The 22,779-nt window shown below is 37.3% G+C and overlaps 1 protein-coding gene across 14 annotated transcripts in view; it reads right to left on the bottom strand.

Annotated features, from left to right (window-relative positions):
* nrxn2b (neurexin 2b) overlaps positions 1–22,779 on the bottom strand; it is a 634,852-nt gene that overhangs the window by 290,427 nt on the left and 321,646 nt on the right. For 9 of the 14 annotated variants that reach the window (XM_046843343.1, XM_046843331.1, XM_046843340.1 and 6 more), the window contains 5 exons: positions 19,685–19,846; positions 15,037–15,475; positions 13,492–13,875; positions 10,537–10,740; positions 6,294–6,320 (listed from right to left, as the gene is read on the bottom strand). In XM_046843343.1, coding sequence (XP_046699299.1) covers positions 6,294–6,320; positions 10,537–10,740; positions 13,492–13,875; positions 15,037–15,475; positions 19,685–19,846 — 1,216 coding nt within the window. The remainder of the gene's footprint in view (positions 1–6,293; positions 6,321–10,536; positions 10,741–13,491; positions 13,876–15,036; positions 15,476–19,684; positions 19,847–22,779) is intronic. The other 5 variants (XM_046843334.1, XM_046843338.1, XM_046843342.1 and 2 more) reach the window with 1 other exon arrangement.

Genomic DNA, 22,779 nt, shown 5'->3' with positions numbered 1-22,779 from the left:
AGAAATGTGCAAATACAATAAATTAAAACATTCACTCTCTCTCTCTCTTTCTCTCTCTCTCTCTCTTCTCTATCATTTGTGACATCGGCCTCGCGTCCCGCACACAACAACAGGCAAGCGCTCCGAACACGACAGCAGGGCGGGTGCTGAATGGACAGCGCCATTTCAGCACCCGTGTTATGAAAAGTTATGCCGCACATGGCCAGTGGGCGGAGCGACACAACAAGACACGCAAGCCTACAAGCCTAATTAAGAGAGCGCCATCCTCTTCAACCCCTGGAGAAGAATGAAGAGTATAAAAGGAGCCACGAAGGAAGACAGTTTGGAGAATGTATTGGAGTATTATTTATTTAATTTTTTTTTATACATAAACTGAGTTGATTAATAGTCTTGTAACAAAAATGATAAAAGCAACATTATATCCATAATAAATAATAGTACTTTGGCTACTTAAGTACATTTGAAGGCAAATACTTTTGTTCTTTTACTCAAGTTTAAATAGTCACTTTTCCTGGAGTCATATTTTACCTACTGAATCTCTACTTTTACTCAAGTACATAGTTTGTGAACTTCATCCACCATTTGGAGAAGACACATGAATTCCATTTCAGAATGTAAATATTTTATGTACTTATTAAATGTTAAAAACTAAAAAAAGAAAAAAAATAATTCTCAGATAAAAATTTGTAAACCTTTTTGTTGTAATGTAATATAATTTGTGGTGGTTTGCTATTGAATTTTAATCTCTTTTCCAAGTGTGTGGTCTTGTAGCTAATTATCACCTGTGGTATGTTGAGGTGGACTGCAGGACAGTGTGACACTCCATGCAGAGAGACATGACTCAACCCTTAGCCCCCCATGCAGAGGAGCAATAACGCCTACAAGAACCTCAGACTGTCTCTCTGTATCTCTCAGCTCACTTTTTACCTCTATCTTCTTGCTGAGGTTAAAGGGGGTGACACAGGCAGCAGGTTGTCGCGACATCGTGATGCAAACATATGTCGTGTTAGAATGCCTCTCTGTGTGAGTGTGAAAAAGGGAATGAGCGAGGAAAGACCGTGTTGACTTTGAGAAATGCCAGGAAGCATACACCACCATGTTACACCAAACATACAGATTAACTTCAGGCATGTGCTTTCTTCAATAATATAACCAGAACCTGCAGTATTATCAGTTCGGGCTCCAAATAATCATATTTCTGTGATTCCTCATTCCTTTTTCCTGCTAGTCAGATGTCAAAGCCTCAGGTCTTGTGTGGTTTTACAGGCCATGTGTTTCATCAGTGATGCTGTTTGTACATCTACAGCCTTGGGGTGTATTTTATTTATTTATTAATTTTTTTTCAGATAAATAATTGAGTAACCTACAGTGTCACCTACTGGTCATCTACTGGGTTTGCTTGAAACAGTGAGATAGGCACAAGACACATGTTCACAAGATGTGTATATAGGATTAATGCACTGACAAGCATAGAATAAGCAAGAAAGTAAGTGGAAAAAAACACAAAAACACACCACCCTTTAAAAAAGACAATATTAGGTCACTCCATAAATTAACAAACTAATTAATTAGCATACAAAAAGAACACACTTCTACACTCCACTCCATGAAATGTCAAAAGAAAGTCAATTCAATCTGTCAAGCTCTTTAACAGTTAATTAGGTGGTTCTCAGGAGTTGACAAGATAGATTTCAATAATTAATTTATCCTTTAAGCCCAAACTCAGGAGAGCTAACTGCTTCAGCTAATGTTAGCATTAGCAAGGACCATCATGACACACAGTTGTTTGAACACAGTGTGGGATTTTTTTTTTTCTTTTCCCAATTGACCAGAGGTGGGAAGTAACGGAGTACAAATACTTCGTTACTGTACATAAGTAGATTTTTTTGGTATCACTACTTTACTCCACTATTTATTTTTCAGACAACTTTTTACTTTTACTCATTACATTTTTACACAAATATCTGTACTTTCTACTTCTTACATTTTCAAAACAGACTCGTTACTTTAGTTTTAATCCATTGATTTGGTGAAATATTTTTTTTTTATTTTCACTGCGCGCCGATTTCAGCCGAACAACCGATTTCCTGTCATTGCATGTTCAATTCACTGGTGTATAAATTACGGACTCTCACTCACCACAGAAGGCAGTAAGAAGTTTGGGGTTAATGTGGATGAGACAGAGGGAGTCAGTGATTTAACATGACTGAGAACAGACACATTCCTGATCATCATCATCTTTTCTCTGCTTGTGTTCTATATGTGAATCTTCAGCCTGGACACATTCATTAGGTAACAACATTTTTAATTAGTTTTATAATTAAAAATGTAATTAAAAATTAAAAAAAATTGTATATATATATTTGGCTGTCAAAATTAAAATTATTTTAAACTTTACAAAATGTTTTCCTTTCTTTATTTAGATATAAAATAAATAAAATAACTCCAGATAAAAATATTTTTAATCAGTAAACATTTGTTTTATTTCTGAGTCTCAAATCAAACACCAAATCCGCCATGTTATACACAATTTACCCTATGGGTGGCGTTTTGTGGGTTTTTCCTTCATAATGGCGACACAAACTTAAATTACTGTCTTTATTGATCGTACAGATAAAAACAATACATCATTGAAATCTGTAAAATGTCTATAATTTTATATATATAAAAGCTTCCTGACTTGACTTGAAGCGGTGCAGATTCTCTGGTATCACCTCATTAACTGTCCGTGTGGAAACATAGCAAAGGCTCTAAATGATGTCCACACGTCTCTGCACTGATATAGCCTTTATATTTAATCACTGTACATATGCTTACATATATATCACATTCTGTACATATGATACATGTTTAACATCTCCAAGCTGCCAGTTTTGGGCACCTGAGCAAGCCCTTAACTCACTACAGCTCATTTAGTAAATGAGATCATTGAGAGTCGCTCGGGATAAACACTTCCAACAGGAAGTTGTACCTGAGTCACTTCTCATAGACTTAGAGTTACTGAGAGAATGTACATGAAGTTTTGACCCTCTACCATCATGATCTAAGAGAAATGCTGGTCTCCTAACTATAGAAAAGCCAAGAGTCCAATAAGCAAAGGCTTGTTTGCCTCTCCTGTGTTGGTGTAATGGTCAGTGAAGTGGTTATTGGTATCTAACTCACCCGGTTCGATTCCTACCCCTTAGCTTTCCTTTAAATTGTTTAAAAAGTTTTTAAAAAGAACCAAAAAAGGTCCTAAAAATCAGGTTCTGGCAGGAGATCCTGTGGCTCAATTGGAAGAGCTTTACCTCTGGGTTAAGAGGTTGCCGGTTCAAACCCCGGCCAGGGCTCAAAGTTAAGAGTGTGGCAGGTTCCGATGGCCGTAGTAAGGAAGGTGTCAGAAATGGCTGTGTGGAAGGTTGGATGTGGTTTCGGAGGGCGTATCCTGAAGCAGGGGGGCAATATCCGGGCATCTGCCCCCCCGGTGTCTGAGAAGCTGAAAACAGGGGATTATGAAGCAAAAACGTTCAAAAAAGTATCGACTTAGTTTTGCATATATAGGGAAAAATTCTGGCAAAAACCTATCACCCTCACTTTTTCTGAGGCTGTGAAGCAGCAAGTAATCACAGCCTTTGTTTACACTCAACAACCTCATTGCTCACCAGACACTACTGTCCACACAGCTTACCCAGTGTGGGGACAAGCCAGATTCAAACCAGCAACCTCTGAGCTTAGAGGCAAAGCTTTTACCACAAAGCCATCAAGTCCCACAACAGACCTTCTTTTTTTGGGGGGTTTATCTTTTGTTTCATGCTTCAAAGCAAGCAATTCAGACCAGACAGAAACACAGAAAGCAGGATTCGAACCCTGAACCCCACCAACAGCAAAACACCAGTCTTAACCCACTGAACCATCGGGAAGGACCAGCTGCAATGATTGTTTAGAGCAGGTCTATCTTTTCTTTCAAACCATCAACACAAGAATATAATGCTAAAGACAGACATAGGAACCAAACCCATATCATGACTAACAGGGACAAAGCAGGATTCGAACCCTGATTCACACCGTTAGCAAGGCACCAACATTAACCCACTGAACCATCAGGAAGGACAAGCTGAGAAGCTTGTTTAGAGCAGGTCTATCTTTCTTTTTAACCCATCAAAACAAGAATAAGAAGATGTAGGAATCAGGAATTTAACCTACCTCATGACTAGCAGACAGAAAGCCAGGTTTGAACCCTGACCACCAACATTAGCAAAGTACCAGCCTTAACCCACTAAGCCATCAGAAAAAAACTTGACGAGAAGCTTGATTAGAGCAGGTCTATCATTCTTTTCAAACCATCAACACAAGAATTTAACGGTAAAAGAAGATGTAGGAAGCGAATACAGATGTAAGTAGCACAAGTTGAACCCACATTGTAAATAACAGGAAGAAAGCAGGAGTCGAACCATGATCCCTACCACTAGCAAGATACCAACCTTAACCCATTGAGCCACTGGTGAGGACAGGCTCAGAAGCTTATTTAGATCAGGTCTATCTTTCTTTTCAACCCATTAAAAACAAAAATATATCGCTAAAGAAAGATGTAGGAAGTGAATCCTGATCGTGACTGGCAGGCAGAAAGCAGGATTCGAACCCTGAACCCCACCAAAAGCAAGAAACCTGATTTAACCCACTGAACCATCAGGGAAGACAGGCCAAGAAGGTTGTATAGAGCAGGTCTTTCTACCTTTAAACCATCAACACAAGAATATAAAGCTAAAGAAAGATTAAGGAAGCAGGAACATAACCTACATCGCAACTAGCAGGATTCAAACCCTGATACTCACCATCAGCGAGGCACCAGCCTTAACCCACTGAACCATGGAAGGGATCAGACTAGGGGGCATGTTTAGATGAGGCACAAGCCTTAAACCAGTGAGCGACCGCTGCTGAAAAGCATGTGTGCTTTTTGGAGGGTTCATACTTTGTTTCATGCCAGTGCAGTAAGAAAGAAGGCATGAAGGACTGGCTTTGAAACCTTATCACCAGCGTGGACTATATTAAGGACCATGTTCAGGCACAAGCCTTAACCCACTGAGCTACCACAGAAGCGCTTTTTTTTTGGTGGAGTTATCTTTCATTAAAGACCAGGAAATCAAGAAAGTAATCCAATACAGAAAGGACAGAATTGAAATGTTTTCAGAGGGAACAAGGTCCAGAAGTTTTATTTACCAACACAGCAACCAGCTCGACCAGGTTTCAAACTCTCAAACTCATCCTCGTGTGGATACTGACATTAACCCACTAGGCTATCACATCCATCCATCCATCCATCCATCCATCTATCTATCTATCTATCTATCTATCTATCTATCTATCTATCTATCTATCTATCTATCTATCTATCTATCTATCTATCTATCTATCTATCTATCTATCTATCTATCTATGATGTGAGGTTCAGTTAACAGCTAAAACAGGTAGAAGTAATAACTACTTTTTACTTAAGTACATGTTAGAGCCAAAACTTCTTTACTTTCACTTAAGTAAAAAAGTTTAATCAGTACTTCAACTTTTACCCGGGTATTTTAAAACATGAGTATCTGTACTTCTACTTAAGTAAAGGATGTGTGTACTTTTGCCACCTCTGCAATTGAGACAGGTGCCTAAGGCTCATGTAAACACAGACATGTTTTCTGTGGTGTGGTCTCAAACTTTAAGTATTATTATTTATATGTTCTACCTCTTTACCTGCTTATTTGTACAAGTAAGCATTTTAACCAGATTATTGCACCGTTAAGAGATAAATACTACTAATAGAAAAATAGGCTCAATTCAATAGCTGACTCTATTCAAAATCTATTAAATAATTAAAAAAACATTTTTATTCAAATACTTAATTTTAGTGTTTTAAAAGTAGTTTTTTTGTTGAAAGTTGTAACTCTTTATATAATATGTTTTGAACAGTGTAATTAGATACAATTAAACACACACACACACACACACACACACACACACACACACACACACACACACACACACAGGTATCTCCTCGATTTTTGACTTACCTTAGAGTAAACATCACAATATTAAATGAAACACGTGTTGAGATTCAAATTACCAAAGCAAAAAAGCCAATGCATGTGTGTTAAGTGGAGAGAGAGAGAGAGAGAGAGAGAGAGAGAGAGAGAGAAAGAGAGAGAGAGAGAGAGAAAGAAAGAAAGAAAGAAAGAAAGAAAGAAAGAAAGAAAGAAAGAAAGAAAGAAAGAAAGAAAGAAAAGTAAAGAAAGTGTGTTGTATTTACAATAAACACTTAGAATATCACTTACTGGGGTTACAGTTTATCCTGATACAATCTGGTGGGAAAGAGAGTGAGATGGTGAGATCAAATCAAAGAGAAACAATAGAAGGAAAAGAGAGAGAGAGAGAAAAAAAAGAAAAAAGGAAGAAAGAGCAAGAGAGGGGGAAAAAAACAACATTTTACATCCTTCAAGGTACATTCTGCAGACATCCATGATATTAGGCTGGACCACTACCCGGGGACACGCCTCGAGACAGAGTCACCCTTATCCTACACAACTATTTATAATTTCTGTATACCCTCCATTTTGCCCAGAAAAGCTCCAAAATCTCATCAATGCCAAGCTGTTTTAAAATCAAGACCAACATGATTTATGATAAGGTTTAAGAATGAATTCAAACATACATATATATATATATATATATATATATATTTTTTTTTTTTTTTTTTTCTAAATCTGATCCACATTTTATTTAATGTTTTGATTTCTTTTTGACAGAGGAATCAGTCTCTGGAGTTCTTTGGGCAATGAGGATTCACCAGCTGAAACTTTAGGCAAGGGTGATCTGCACACTTCAGCCTTAAATGCAGCCTCCTACATCCAAAACAAATTCCTCCTGACTTTCCTCCATGTTATATGCCATATACGTTATATTAAAGAAGCAGTTTGTAATATTGTCTTGGGCTGTACAAAACTAATGTTTTCCAAAAATCTCCCTAATTATTTTATTTCTGTCTATTGGATTTAAGTATCTGACATTTTTTTTCTCTCACAGATGCAGTTCGTTTTTTTATGACCTGCTATTTCAGATTTTAAATATGATCTATGTGCTGAACAGTGGCACCTACTGGTCAACTTGAGATATGACAAAATTTGTTAGTTCAAAAAAGTAATCCACACTAAATGACATCTGTTTATCTACACTATATGGATACACGTTTGCGGGCATATGACCACGCTGCTGTTATAATTAACTTCCACTCTTCTGTGTGTTGCATTAGATTTTGGAGTGTGTGTGTGGATATTTGTGCTCATTTCACAGAACACACACCACAGGGTGTTAAAGTCAGGTAATGATTTAGGTGAGGATGAGAACATCCAGAGTGCAGTCAGTGTTCTGATTCATCCCAATAGTGTATAGTAGGATTGGGGTCAGACCACTCAAGATCTCTCCAACTCATCTAAACCATATCTTTATAGAACTGGCTTTGTGCACAGGTTTAGGTCTCTTAGTTTACGTAAAAGGGGGATAATTAAATTCAACAACATACAAAGGGATCATATGGAATGTGGAAGAACCACAAATGGTTTAACACTTCAGGTGTCCCAATAGTTTTCTCCATATAGTTTCTCTCTCTCTCTCTCTCTCTCTCTCTCTCTCTCTCTCTCTCTCTCTCTCTCTCTCTCTTTTCTTTATCTGTCTATGTCAATGTGGGGTCTATTTTCACTTTAGCTTTAGCACTTTCACTTTTTTGTTTTCTGTTGATTGTGGTGCCAATCCAGTAGTGTTTACCTTGGATTCATCTTTACTTCAAGAGTGAGATGCAGCTGGGCTTCACTCCTTTAGCCCTCCCAGATCATCTCCTCATTCCAAACCAATCAGCTCCCAAAACGTTCAAGCTAATAACACTTTAATGCATATCATCTCACAGATCACTAATTAGACTAAATTGTATAAATGCATTGAATTCTGCGATTTATAACCTACAGTTTTGCCACTACATTGGCACCAGAATCACTTAACATAATCAAAATCAAGAAGCTCCAGCATGGAACCTATCTACAAGCAAGAATGATTTATACTAGCTAGATCTGATGCACTGAAATAGCTCAAACCTCAGTTTTGCTAAGATAGACATGAAATGATAAGATGTTTATATATATATATATATATATATATATATATATATATATATATATATATATATATATATATATATATATATATTATCAAACTGCACCTTTATTATTTCAGTGTGTATACTAATAAACACATTTCATCCTTTTTCCGTGCACGTTATATAAAGCTTGGAAGATGTCAGTAATGGTGGTAGCTTCATGGAGTTTATTCTGTTTGGAAATCTTTGTCTCCAATTGCTGGCTGCAGCCTGCATGTGCAAGCTAGAAAGGCTGATGTGAGATCTCAAAGCTGTCAACCGCTACGGAGTAGTGATGACAAACAGCCAGCGACCGGGCTCACTGTGTGAAGCGAGAGGCACGGTGTGCTACAATATCCTACTCTCATATACATTTCAGCATATTTCAGCTACAAAGTTATTAATATATGAGTAATAATGTATAATCAAATTTCATTGTAGATCATCCCTTAGGGAAAACACCACACACATTTGGGGTGAACTGTGATGAAGGACCACATGTGAATAATACTGTATATCAGGGTACACAAGAAACACAAATACATAATTAATAAAATAACAAATAAATAATAAAGCAGAAAAAGACACATGAAAATACATGTATGTAAAAGTAAACAAAAATAATTGTGAAAAAAGATAAAAATTTCAATATAAAAATGTTGATGTGAAACAAACAAAAAATTCAATAAGAAAAAAAAAATCCATGAAAAAATAAATGCATGTAAGTGTACACAATTAATTTGTGTGGGAAAAAAAACCCTAGAGGTGGAAATCTTTACACATTATTAAATGTGTTCCTATTTCACTACATAGGGTTGTGTGGTGTTGTGTAATTGTTTTTAATTGTGAAAGGTTGTTGTGAGGAATATCCTCTTGACAGGGACACTGATATTCCCCCTCAACCTTATGTGAATCAGGATAACTATCTCTGACTGATCTAATCCTTCTAAATACGTATTGAGTGCTTCATCTAAGCTCAGTATGTCTGTGGTCAATTGCTTGTTTGCAAATTGCTGCATGATATGCTACAAGTTACCGTTTGCTAATTAAGACCTTGAGGTAATTAAAGGCTTTTGGCTTAGCATTAGCAGCAGCTTAGCGGTTAGGGAGAAATCGACAGGCGTTCAAAAAACGGCGACATTGAGCCGGTCGCTGGCTGTTCGCTTCAGGGCCGCAGACATACAAGCCATTGAAGGGATGAAAAGTTCCATCTTCAGAGCCTCGAGCCAGTGAGCAAGAGATAAATAGATAGAAAGAGAGAAGGAAAGAGCCCTATGAGCACACCTCTGCCTTGTAACGTCCTGAGTCTTAAATAACGTCCAGGTCATAAATATATCTCAGGTGACATAGGCACATGAGTCACCTGTCAATACTATGTGTATATTTGCAATTCAGTTTTATCAATTGCTTTAATGTCAGCTTGACATACCACCTGATTCGACATAAGGTTGTGTTATAACATCTCGTTAGCTGACTTCCAGCCGTATGTCACATGACATCTGACGATCTATAACTCCATCATTGTGAGCCCCCACACCAGAAGGACAGCCATCATGCCAGTCGGCAACTCAACCAGAAAGCGTTATAACACAAACCTGTGCCTAGTGCATACTATATCAGATGTTATTACAGCTTGACATTAAGGTTTGAGAAGCCATTTATATATTTCTATATCTATATCTATATCTATATCTATATCTATATCTATCTATATATATAGTTGTCCCTTTGTAAAAAGTATCATAGTTGAGTTTGATGTCAAGTCACAGGCCACATTAGGCAAGTGACACGGACTGCCATTAGGCTCTGTTATAACAACTCACACACTGATGTGCATGTTAATGTCTTGACAACTGATTTTGTATTTCACTATTATTGAAATCCATTGTTATGAGGCTGTGCTGTAGAAGTATAGTGAGCTACAAAGTCAGTAGCCATGATGTTTTACCCTAAGATGACCCGAAAAAATGTCACACTTAAATGTATGTATGTATGAATGTATTATTATTATTATTATTATTATTATTATTATTATTATTTTACTTTTATTTTTTTATTATGTATGAAATGTAACTGTGGTACAAAAAGTACAAATAAATACATAATTAGTAAATTCGATTCCGAATAGCCTAGCATTAAAGTTGGTCAAGGTCTCCACCTGCTGGCCAAAGTATCTATTACAACCAAAATCATCAGAGTGACACTAGGACGTTACAGGGCGAGAGTAAGCGCACATTCCCTGTGATGCAGCACTGATTGTGGAAAGATGCTCAAGGCCTGAGGAGGGCAGAGGATGAGGATAGGGTCAGATGACACACCCAGAGCAAATTTACTGGGAGAAGAAAAGAGGGATGATGATTAGGATTGAGGGTGATAGTGGCGGTTACGGTTACCCAGATTGACGAGGAGCTTGACTCGTCCACCGTCCAGCTCTAGACGAAGCGTATCTGCAGACTCTTTGGAGGTGGTGGCCACCAGGAGACCGTACGCTCGCTGGGACATAAAGCGCAGGGCCAGGTCTTCTGCCTCGGTGTGCATGGTGCTCGGCATGATGATCTTCAGATACATGCTGCCATCGTAGCTCAACACTGTGGACTCTGTGGAAGAGACAGAAGGTTTTAGGGGAAAAGAATAAACTGGTGCTGATTTAATGCACTAATACACTTCATTTGTTTATTTAGAACTGGAGACAATATCCAAAAACAACACTAGATGGAAGAAGAGAGCTTTTTTTTTATTTTTTATTTTTTATGACTGTCGCCTTAATGGCGTCTCATAGACTCATTACATCATAACAAAAATATCTAAACATGGGCAAGTGCAGCAGCTTTGCCTGATAGAATGATGTAACTGTGTGTGTTTAAAAAGCAATACTTCAATGTTGAGCAAGATATGTTGCTAAAACAAATACAAGAGCCAATTTGGCCAGCAAAAGCAGCAGTGTCATGGCTCCATGGCTATAACTGCTGTCAGTCAGCATACTCTGCCCATCTTGCACCGGCTGGTGGTTTTAACAGTCACACAGATGGTTGTGAATCGCCCCATCGCTTTGCTGCCTTCAGGGTTACTTTATGATGGTCCAGTCCTCATATTTCCTGCTAGTAAGTGAGACTGTAACTCACAATAACTTACAGTTCCAATCATTTTCTGTGTCTGTTAGCAATTCTGTGGTGACTGTAGAAAGGACACTGAAATGCCCTCTCTGATGGCTGCAGCTGTATTTTTAGCAAGCTAAAATTGCTTCCCGCTCCAAATAAACTCCACAGATAGCGCCGAGTTCAATGTTGAAATTGCAAGGACATGTGGTTTTATATTTCTCTCATAATGTTCATTTGGTGGAATAGTGAGATGAAACCTAACACCACAACATCAATCATGATATCAAGAAGCCCCCAACAGAGTACTCAAGCAAAGAACAAGCGTCTCACTTCTCGCTGTTGTGACCACTCGCAAGCCTTCTTCTGACACTACAGATTAATGAACCGCCTGCAAGAACGCAACGGATACTTCTCATTTAGAAACACCTGCAGTGTTCAACAGTCACAAATGTCTTTCCTTAACTAATCTCAGAAACTGGAGCTACTGATTTGTGTAAATATTTGAATTTTAATTACACTACTAAACACTGACAAACTGATATTTTTTCACTGACTCCTCTATACCAGGGACTATACCACGACTAACATGATGAATGACAGGCGTAGTTATTATGTTATGGTACATGGATTTAGTTTAGCAACAAATTGAGCAAGAAGAATTCATCACTGCATATTTTTCTTTTATATACCTTTAGGAAAATCGTCAATTTTCCAGAGCCCTGAATGTGCTACCTAATAAATAAATATGGATAAATATATTCTAAGGATGCTTTCATTTTTGCTATGCCAGGTACCCCATGTAACATTTTTGAAAATTCTTTAAAAAACAACAAAAAAATTTATAAAAACAATTTGGATCTAGAAAAAACAAAACATCAACTTGCATTTCATGTTTGAAAATGTATTAATCCATCAAACAATTTTTTTTTTTAGTTTTTGCAAGGTGCACTTCAAGAAATTAATATTGGTTTAAAAAAAGTAAAAAAGTTGTGTTTTATGTAATTTATTCTTCATTTTAATTCTCATTATTAATTTTAGGCTATTCATTTTTTTTTGTAATTTGGGTTACATGTTTTTAATTTAAAAGTAACCTCCATCAAATATCATTACTGATCAAGAAGAAAAAGGTGAGAACAGCCATTTCTTGTTATTCATGTTTAAAGTAATTTTTACAGAAAAAAAACAATATATACTCAATATATATATATATATATCCTTTTTTTTAACCCTACAATCATGCAACATTTAATATTTCCTTGCTGTATTGTTTGTAAAAATGCAAACTTGTATCTCCCTTAAAAGCTAAATGTTTAAAACAAACAAACAAACAAACAAGTAAATAATAACATTCCAGTCAATGGCATACAGGATGTCCATAGTTACAAATAACAACTCTTTGCAACAATGGTCAGGAAACTTAATACTGCGCTGATTTTATGCTGCAGCAGCAAAAAAATCACATTAGTCCCTATAAGGTAAAAAAAAAAAAAATCTAAACAGGTGAAGATGCTAAAAACATCATCCGGCACAGAACTGCTGCTCACCAGATGTTTTTTGTTTTCCGCTCCACTCTGTGCAAACTCTGTTAAGCAAGAAAACTCTAGCAGATCAGCAGTTTCTAAAATGCTATCCCACACCAGCCGCCATTAATCAAAAAGCTCACTTTTTTTCCCTAAAATGTTTGCTGTGTATCTGCATGATTTTATACCTTAAAGCGAGCATTGGTTAAAGAGCTGCAAGAATAAGCAGAATAAAGGTGTATATGCAGAAATCGCTTCTGACTGATGAGCACTTGTGTGTGCCATAGTAGGCAGCATAAATAAACCAAATTCACCTGCACAGCAAAGTTCCCTTTCCGAACTGCATCAAGATAAATCATATTATCAATCAGAGGAAGTATTATTTGTCAAGAAAGTTTTGCTGCAGTTTCCAGCTTCTGACGTTAGCAAAGAAAAATCTTCAACCCTCATTAATCTATCAACTGTATGAACTGCTGCCATCTGTTTCACTGAAAGTAGTGCAGTTCGCTTCATAGAATAAATACTGAATATCCAATCAAGCATTCATCAAAGTCCCATTACAGGCCCATTTTTATTAAAAAATCCATATGTTTAAATATTTGGCAGACTCTCAGAGCCAGTTCTGGTGCAGCTAATTAATATTCTGATGCTAATTTATGGCTAATCCATCACTTTAATACATCTGTCTATGAACAGACAGACTAAACATTGACTGTAAAGAAGCTCGCACCTATTTCGCAGTTACTGCCGAGGTATCCGGTGCCTGTGCAGTCACAGATATATCGGTTCCAGCCCTCCTTGCAGAGTCCCCCATTTCCACATGGGGTACTGCTGCACCTCTTCTGGAGCTCTCGAGTGCAGAAGCTGCTGACCCCAGGGGCGCTCTGGATCTCGGCCAAGCGGCGGACATCACGGCTCTTTCCGTCGATAAAGAGGTCGCGCACACAGCCCACGTAACCGTAGTTGAGCAACGCCGTCCACACCTCAGGAGGAAGGATGAGGTCCTGGCGAGACTCAGGAAGGCCACCTAGATACATATCACTTTCCAGGTCGAGGATCTCGCTGCCCTCGTTGGAGTTAAACGGCATGGTGCGGCTGTTCACCGAAATGGAACCTGACAAAGATGAGATAGCAGTGAAGAGAGAAATCATGTGTCATCATGCAAGTTTAACGTTTGCATCAATTACATTCAGAGATAAAACCTGAGGCATTTTAAAAGAATTTCATTATCGGAATTCATATTGGATGTTTGATGCGTCTTTTCTCAGGATTAAAATTTCTCAAGAATGCAACGTCCAAGAACGATTACTGACGAGTTATTGAATGTAAAAATAACACAATGTAGTGCAAAATAGTCAAAACAAACCCTGAAGTCTCTATTACTAATATTTTAATATTTAAAGGAATTATCTTAAGACTAAAGGCCACACATACGTGTGCAGGATTCTAAAAAGGAAATTTCACAAAACATTAGACTGGGTGTGCTTATCTTCCAGGTTTGTGGAAAAGCAGCAGGAAAACATAATCAGATTGATATATAATATATATTATCCATTAAGAAATGACAGATTATAGAGATATAATTATTGCAATTCATTCTCAAATCGAATAAAACACAAAAAAGAATGTCAATTAACCAAGATACCACTGACACTGGTGTCTCCTTCCATTTGCTGAACAGATTTTACCATGTCTACAATTATTTTTTTATCTTTTCCATCGTATAATTTCATTAACTACATATATTTTCATACCCATCTTCCAGCCTGACTATAGAATGCAGTATGAATAGTGTCTGAATACAATCAGCAGCACATATGATCCCAAAATGTTTTTTTTATTCATGCATTGTCACAAATTCAATAATTTGTGCACCACAAAATGAGAAAATGTGCTAATCGCATTACAGGAGTAAGTGTATGTGTATGTATGTGTGTGTGTGTGTGTGTGTGTGTGTGTGTGTGTGTGTGTGTGTGTTGGGGGGGTTAGAGAAGCACAAGTGGCTCTCAAAAGAGATCTCTGCAGCTGGATGTATCAGTGAGAGATGAGAGTTATGATGCGCTTTTAATTGTCTATTAAAAAGTAATTTAGAGGCAGACAGACATGTCTAGAGGGGTGTGTGTGTGTGTGTGTGTGTGTGTGTGTGTGTGTGTGTGTGTGTATGTATGTATGAGAGATAGTGACTTAAACACTCTTACCACAATATGGGAAAAAGCAGCAATAAAATGCAATTTTCACACCTACTTTCCTTCCCCAAGATCTCCTGTCTTCTCACCTTTTCTCCCCTCTCTCTGAAAGTCGACGTGACACCACTCCCCATCGTTAACCTTCTTATTGCTAGCTTTGAGCTTGATGCTACCAGAACCCATATCCATGAGCAGGTACAAGAAGCCGTCCAGCAGCTCCATGGCAAAGTAGTCCGTTTTCAGCTCGCGGCCGTGACGTTGCTCTTTGTTGCCCTGTGGTTTGCCGTGGCTGAAGAGAAGCAGGCCGCTGGGTTCCGTCGTCCGGAAGTCAAAAGAGATAGAACTCGTCTTTTTGGTGTCCCAGCGCGGGAGTGCGATGTACGACTCAGGTGTCTCAAAGGTCACTGGGTCGAGGGCTGCTACGTCCTCGCAGCGGAACACCAGATCACCATGGAGACTGATCTTTGGGTCATGCTCGAAAGCCAACCGAGAAAGCTCCAGCTTGAAGTCATTGTTCTTGTACACAACCTGTTTGTGGCAGTAAACAGAATTTCAAATATAAAAAAGAAAGGTTTCCAATAACAAAGCAGGACGAGCAGAAAGGTAAATTCTTTCAAAAGTATTCTCTACAGTTTATAACAGACACTTTACTGGTGTTATATAAAGTACATTTTTTTTTGCATTTAAAGTGTCTGGTCAGGGAAAAGATGCAACAAAGCTTTATAAATACTACCCCAATACTGACAATGGTCCTTAATGAGTAATTTTAAAAGTGTAGTATTCAGTTAGATGAGGCCAATAGTAAGTGCATTATCGCTTTTATAATGCACCTACTATTGGCCTCATCTAACTGAATACTACACTTTCAAAATTACTTATTAAGGACCATAGTCAGCCATAAAGCGATTTATACTCAGAATTGAAAAATCAACAATGGTCTAAATTAAGAACACAAAGCACTAAAGCCTGAAGCAAGCAAACACAGGGAAGACATAAAAACATTTTGTAAACACAGTATAGGTGCACACATTTAGGTAACAAACCAAGCACAATTTAAAACCATGATTCATTGATAGAAATAACAACAACATTTTTTTTTAGCACATTTAAGACCTAAAACCTTGACACAATGAATCCCCAGGACTTTATATATAACAAACATCAATGGATTAAGGGAAGAATTAAAAAATGATGAGAATGATGATTTTATAGGGAATTAAACCAAGACACTAACAAAAACATATCCCATGACATATACAAACATGACACGTAAATGTACAACAGTGTGCTCAGCTCTATATTGGGGATAAATCGTCTCTTAACTGTAAACCATCACAAGCGAATCATTACATTACAGTGAACCACTGATTTATGACTGCCACAAATCTAAAGTCATAAAGATAATAAATCAGTGACGAAATACGTCATGCGAATACGTCATTTTTTGTGCTTTCTTCTTCCAAAGTCATGCACAAAGTTATTACTCTCATAAAAACTTTTAATAATCCTCATAGGCCTTAACTGTAAATAATGCCTAATTATAATTCAACGCTTCAAGGGGACCATTTATATTGGAGAGACATCGGCTTGCTTCAGTGGGAATTCTTGTTTGCATAAGCAACTCTTTCAAAATGATGATAAGAAGCGAAGACAGAAACGATCCATGCATGACCATATACAGACTTTTTAAAACTTTGCATTGGAAATGCCAGTGTTGTCAGACTAGTTTACTCTGTCTGATCACATTCTGTTAGGAATATGAAGTCCAGGCTTTCATGGGTCAAGCACTGCTTATTTTATATTCTCCCTTCTCAAAATTCAACTCATTCATTTAACAACTTTCTTTCGGCTTCTCCCATTAGGGGTCGCCACAACGGATCATTCACATGTTTGATTTGGCCCATGTTTTTACGCTGGATGCCCTTCCTAATGCAACCTTCCCCATTTATCCGGGCTTGGGACCGGCACTAAGAGTGGCTGGGGTTGGTTCCCTGACCGGGCATCCTAACCACTAGACCACCAGGGACATCAACTTATTCATTTAACAAAGATTCATAATTAGCCTGAACAGCCTTTTTGAGCACATAGTAAACACTTAGCTAAACAAACTGATCTGTACAAGAGGTCCAGCTGGCCAAGGCTTAGGAACAAGCTTAATGTACTTATCCTGTATTGTTTTCTGTACCATTGGAAGACAGAGATTTCCAAAGAGTGCAAACACTGATCAGGCATAACTTTATGCCCACTGATCAGGCATGACATTATGAGCACCTGCCCAATAATTGTGTTGGTCCCCCTTTTGCTACCAAAACCGTTTGGACCTGGTGAGCATCAACAGCATTAATTCCTTCAGTATTTTTATTTCGTTTGTTGGATCAAACCACAAGGTCCAGCCTTCTCTCCCCACATGCATCAATGAGCCTCGGCTGCCCATGACCCTGTCGCCGGTTCACCACTGTTCCTTCCTTGGAGCACTTTTGATAGACACAAGAGCTGCAGTTTTGGAGATTCTCTGACCCAGTCGTCTAGACTTCACAATTTGTCAAGCTTACTCAGATGCTTACGCTTGCCTATTTTCCCGCTTCATAAACATCAACTTTGAGGACATGAATAATGTTCACTTGCTGCCTATTAGATCCCACCCATCAACAGGTGCCATGATGAAGAGATAATCAGCGTTATTCACTTTATCCCTGATAATCCCTGTATGCCTGATCAGTGTATATAATATGTCTGCATCTTATCAAACTTCTACAATATTCATATTAATAAGTTTTAAGCTTCATGACACCTACTCAGAATGTGAGGGAATGTAAATAAAATATTGTCCTCACCAGAAACTTTACAGTTAGTATTTATAATGATAGCTATAAAGATAAACTGGGTCTGGGATCCTGCATGATGCAACAAAAACTGCTTGAATCTTTTACATTTAGTGCTGTCAGGAAAACCACATGCATTCACTATATTTTTTTCATTCATTATTACCTACCTGGTTCACCTTATGGTGGTTAAAATTCATTTTAAACAACATCAGCTAGAATTGTGTAAAAAATGCTACATAGATGTTTAGTTGAGAGCAATTATAGAGAGCTGTCAAAGCCAAACAGACCTTCTACTGTTAGCTTTTTTGTGTGTTTCTGGAAGAATAGTGGTGGGGTTTATGTTTAATACAAAATAAAAGTAAGAATAACCCTTTACACCCATTACACTCACCCATTCCAAATTCGAGTCTGAAAAATTGTAAACCTACAGATTACACAGACTACAGTGTTACACTTTTATTACCCACATAAGTCCTCCATATCGATTTGACATAAGCCTATTCAAACATGTATTAATATAAAAGTTTATTCTTGACTTTTTAGACCCAGAATTATTTCTAATTTACCTGGTGGGTGATTAAGAAAACACAATTGGGTTCAATTCATTAATATCAAATCAGTTTTGCAGAGTTGACTCTCATGGACAATAGATTTTCTGGTCAAAAGGAAATTACAGTATGCAGGTAAACACAGTGTAATGGTCTGGTCTCGATCTCGAATTCATCAACAGTAGATAATACCCAATCCCTGATCAAATAAACACCTCTTTTATCATGACATTTAATCAAATGATTAAAGGTGACTTGCACAACTACTAAAATCAAAAACTACCATTTAAACTAACGAATAAAAACTATTCAAAATAAACCTAGACACAGAACACGGCTTCATGTGCTACAGTTGGTGCTATTTATTTTTTTTTTTGACACTTTAACCACCAGAGCTGTTAATAAACTGTGTGAAATATGTAAAAGCAGGCTGGCTGCTTTACAGCCACATTTCTAATTATTTAAAGCAGTGAACTTCGGTACGCTGAGTTCATTGTGGCGGGGAGAACATTTGTGTGGGCGCAGTCAAGGCCACACATACAAGTAAGCAGTGCCAGAGCCAATCGAAGAAAAATCAATTTTTAATTTGCGTGTCAAGATGCTGAATCTAGCTTAGAATCTAAACTGGAATTGGTTTTAAATTAAAACACGGGTGTGGGTGCAAACACACACACACACACACACACACACACACACAATCGGAATGATTAAAAATAAAGAGGAGAACAGCGGACTGAACCATGTGCCCTATTGGCACAACTTAAAAAAGATAATGGTGTGTAATATAATACACACGCAACTATTAAAACAACAAATAAATAAAATGCAAGAAACATGCCACTTATGTTATTCGAAGTTTGTTACTTTTTTATATATATATTTGTTTTAAATTTTCAATCAATAATGCTAATATCTATATGAATTATATGTACATATGTTTTGATAAATAGGCTTAATTTTACTTAGTGAGTGGGAGAATTAGCAAAACGCAAAACAAGACAACAATCTTATTTATTTAATTTGGCTTTTATAGACACTTATATATATATACATATACACTTATATATATATATATATATACATATACACACTTATATATATATATATATATATATATATATATATATATATATATATATATATATATATATATATACATATACACACTTATATATATATATATATATATATATATATATATATATATATATATATATATATATATATATATATACATATACACACTTATATATATATATATATAATGACAGCTAAAGCTAGCCACTCGTCTCAAACGATTGGGATAAGGAATCACTCAAACCATTGCAAATCCGATTAAAACATTCCTCCACCGATACACTTACATCTTTAAGGCACCCCATGAAGTTGTTACTGACTGGTGATCCTGGAAGGTCAGCCGTGTTAGGACTCCCACCGATGTAGAAGAAATCATCCGAGCCCAACATGGTATAGTCCTCCTGTGTGTAACCAGTGGTGGTCAAAATGCCATCCACTGATATGATAACCTGTTATCGGGCACGGCCCATCAGAGAGATAGAAAGAGAGAGATTCCAGAGAAAGAGAAGGACAGAAAAAAATGGAGGAAAGGAAGAAGCTGGATTAAACAATGTTTAGAGCTTAAGTGTCGTCTACCCTGTTTTGTTTCCATAACGTTTGATTTGATGAGGCTCAATGCAGTGGAGGTTTCTATAGAGTGCAGCTGTAACGGCCTGCTCTCTCCTTTATATCACTGTTTACCTACACAACTAATTCCATTTTCCTATTGCTTAGTTACTTGGTAATTACTGTATTGTTTATAGAGCTGCATGACACCTACTGTACATAAGCTATTTGTAACAGATGCATCAATATTTATAAGGTTTATTTCCCTAGGAGCCAACAATACTTCTTTTAATATTGAACATGGCATGTAATACCAAGTTGAGTGACATAAGGTTGCCTTATGACAATTTATGGACTGGCTGACTTTATTTATTTATATGTACAGTATTTGTTTGTTTGTTGAATCATATATTGTTTTAATGTATTGTATGATCAATGTAGGTATAGTGAGATTCTTGTTCTTATAGTATTATAACAATAGAGTCTTACAGTGTTTCAGCTGTCAACAACAGCAGTGATTATGATACAGTCTATCATTTTTATATTGAATAAGAATTTCAAGGATTTCCTTTGTGAAACATTTTGAAATGAATAAGGCTGGAGAATGTTACAAAACAAAGTGAAATTCTAAAATTGTATAGTATGTTTCACTTACGCAGTATGTTGTTAAGTTAAACACTTTTGTAGTATGCTATAAGGTTGTTATGTTTTATAGTATGTGGTGACATTTCTGAATTTGTGAAAGATTGTATAATGATTTCTGGAGTGTAATTAAAAAACAGTTTTTATTCAAGGTTTTCTTTCACATCTTCAATGCAATACAAATGCATATAGAAGCACTATTTCCCAACATGTTGCAGCAGCTTTATTTAATTGAATTTGTGACCTTGACTCGACTCAATAATAAGGAGAGAATGCTGGTCAGAGGAAACATTTCTGTGTTTTTGGTAATTGGGTTTTTTCCTGCGGAAGCGTCTTCCACACGAGTGCCAAAGGCCTGGTTTGTGCAGGATTTGCAGCCAGATAGCATTTTGCGTTTAATTACCCTAATAGTGCTGGCCGGAGGAAGCATCGAGTGCTCCAGGGTTTAATATGGCATCTGCTGTGAAGAAATCAGCACAGTTGGATCAAATATGGCTGCTTGGCTAGAAGCAGCCTAAATGTGCCAGTCTATTTGCATTTTCTGTATTTATTATTTTGCTCTATCTTTGGGTTTCTTTATTCGTCTTTTCCATCAAGCCTAATCCTTAGTGAACACAATTACTGTTTGGTCTTTGCAGATAAACTTGCTTGTACACCTTCCAATTAAAGTTTAATGTAAAATTAATTTGCGTTCCAGTCAGTCGAGCAATGTGCAACCAGTCTGCGGCTGAATTTCCACTTTCTGTTGCGATTTGTCACTACAAAAAAGGGAAATGTTTGGACTACTTACCTCCCTGCTTGCCCTTTTATTCACTAACTAAATATGAAAACAATAATCAACTCTAAAAAGGAGACAGAAGAGCAGCGTGCACATGCATAATTACATGTTTTGTTCGAATATCTTCTTGTTTTGTTGTTAAGAGATGTTTGGATGGGCCTTCAACAGCTGCACTTTAAAGAAACTCCTGCTGAGCTTTCTTGTGCTTCCACCCCCCACACCCCAAGTGTTTCTTTTCTTATTCAATTTTGGTTTCATAATACGTACTTCCCTAGAAACAGGGCAACACATTTTTATGTCTGCTGTGGGAGTCAGAGTGTCTACAGGGAGCTCCAGTTGAGACGAAGGGGTTTGGTGTGGAAGGGCCCTGTTTTTCGAATTCTTTTATATCATCGTTATGCAAATTGTCCCTATAGAACCATAATGCAAATAAACATACAGGAACGCTCAGATATATAGTGGCGGTGCTCAGGTATAATGCGAAAGGGAAACCTTGCCATTTTCTAGTGAACACAATTCAAGAACGAAACGTCACAATGTGCACAATGTAGTCCATGCGTTCTCTCGACTGTAGTGCAGAAATGACTTTTCGATTATGGGTTTTGCTGTGTCGGGTGGACAGGGCAAGAGCTTTACAGTCCAGGAGAGAAAAACACTGTTTGGCAATTACGCCTGTGCTCGGAGAGAGAGCTGCCACAATGCTGGTGACATTTTGATGATGTTGGCACAGCTTGTTTGTGGCCTGGCCTCCATCGTTAGACCATGTGAATCGTTAACAAGGGGCACGTCAGCCAGCTGCCAGCCACCTGTGCAAGAGATCCAGCTGAAAAATTGGGAACAGGGAGGTTAGTGCTTGCTTCCATCCACAAACAACAAATTGTGTATTCATATTGCTCGTTGTAGCTTCAAGTAGCTTGATATACATGAAATCATAATTTGAAAAACCAGAAAACCTATTCACAATTCCCATAAAACACAGATGTAGTCATGCATTTTCATACTGGAAGAAAATGCCAATGTCTGCTAAATGTTAAACCTTCAAATTCTGTTGTTTATTTAGTGCTGCCCTGAATGTACACCAGTTGCTTATTTATGGTCCACAAGAAACCATCATCCATATGAACTACTAAGAAACTTCACATATGCTTTATTTTTTAATACTTTTTGTTGAGCAATTAAACATCCCAATGCTTTTTTAGAAACAGAAGCAGCATATTATTTGATTTTCCAGCATCTTCTGCATATTTGACCACTTTTCCAAAAGCTACTTAATGATATTTAAACCCATTTTTTACACACTTAGGACAACCAAGGGAATCGTTCACAACTATTACAAAAGGTGCAAACTTTCACTGATTCTCAAAAAGATAACACAATATGTCAGAGGAATGTGAATGTTTGGTGGTAATTTGGTCA

This window comes from Silurus meridionalis, chromosome 28 (assembly GCF_014805685.1).
Source record: "Silurus meridionalis isolate SWU-2019-XX chromosome 28, ASM1480568v1, whole genome shotgun sequence".
Lineage (NCBI taxonomy): Eukaryota > Metazoa > Chordata > Actinopteri > Siluriformes > Siluridae > Silurus > Silurus meridionalis.
This window is presented reverse-complemented; position numbering and strand designations above follow the sequence as displayed.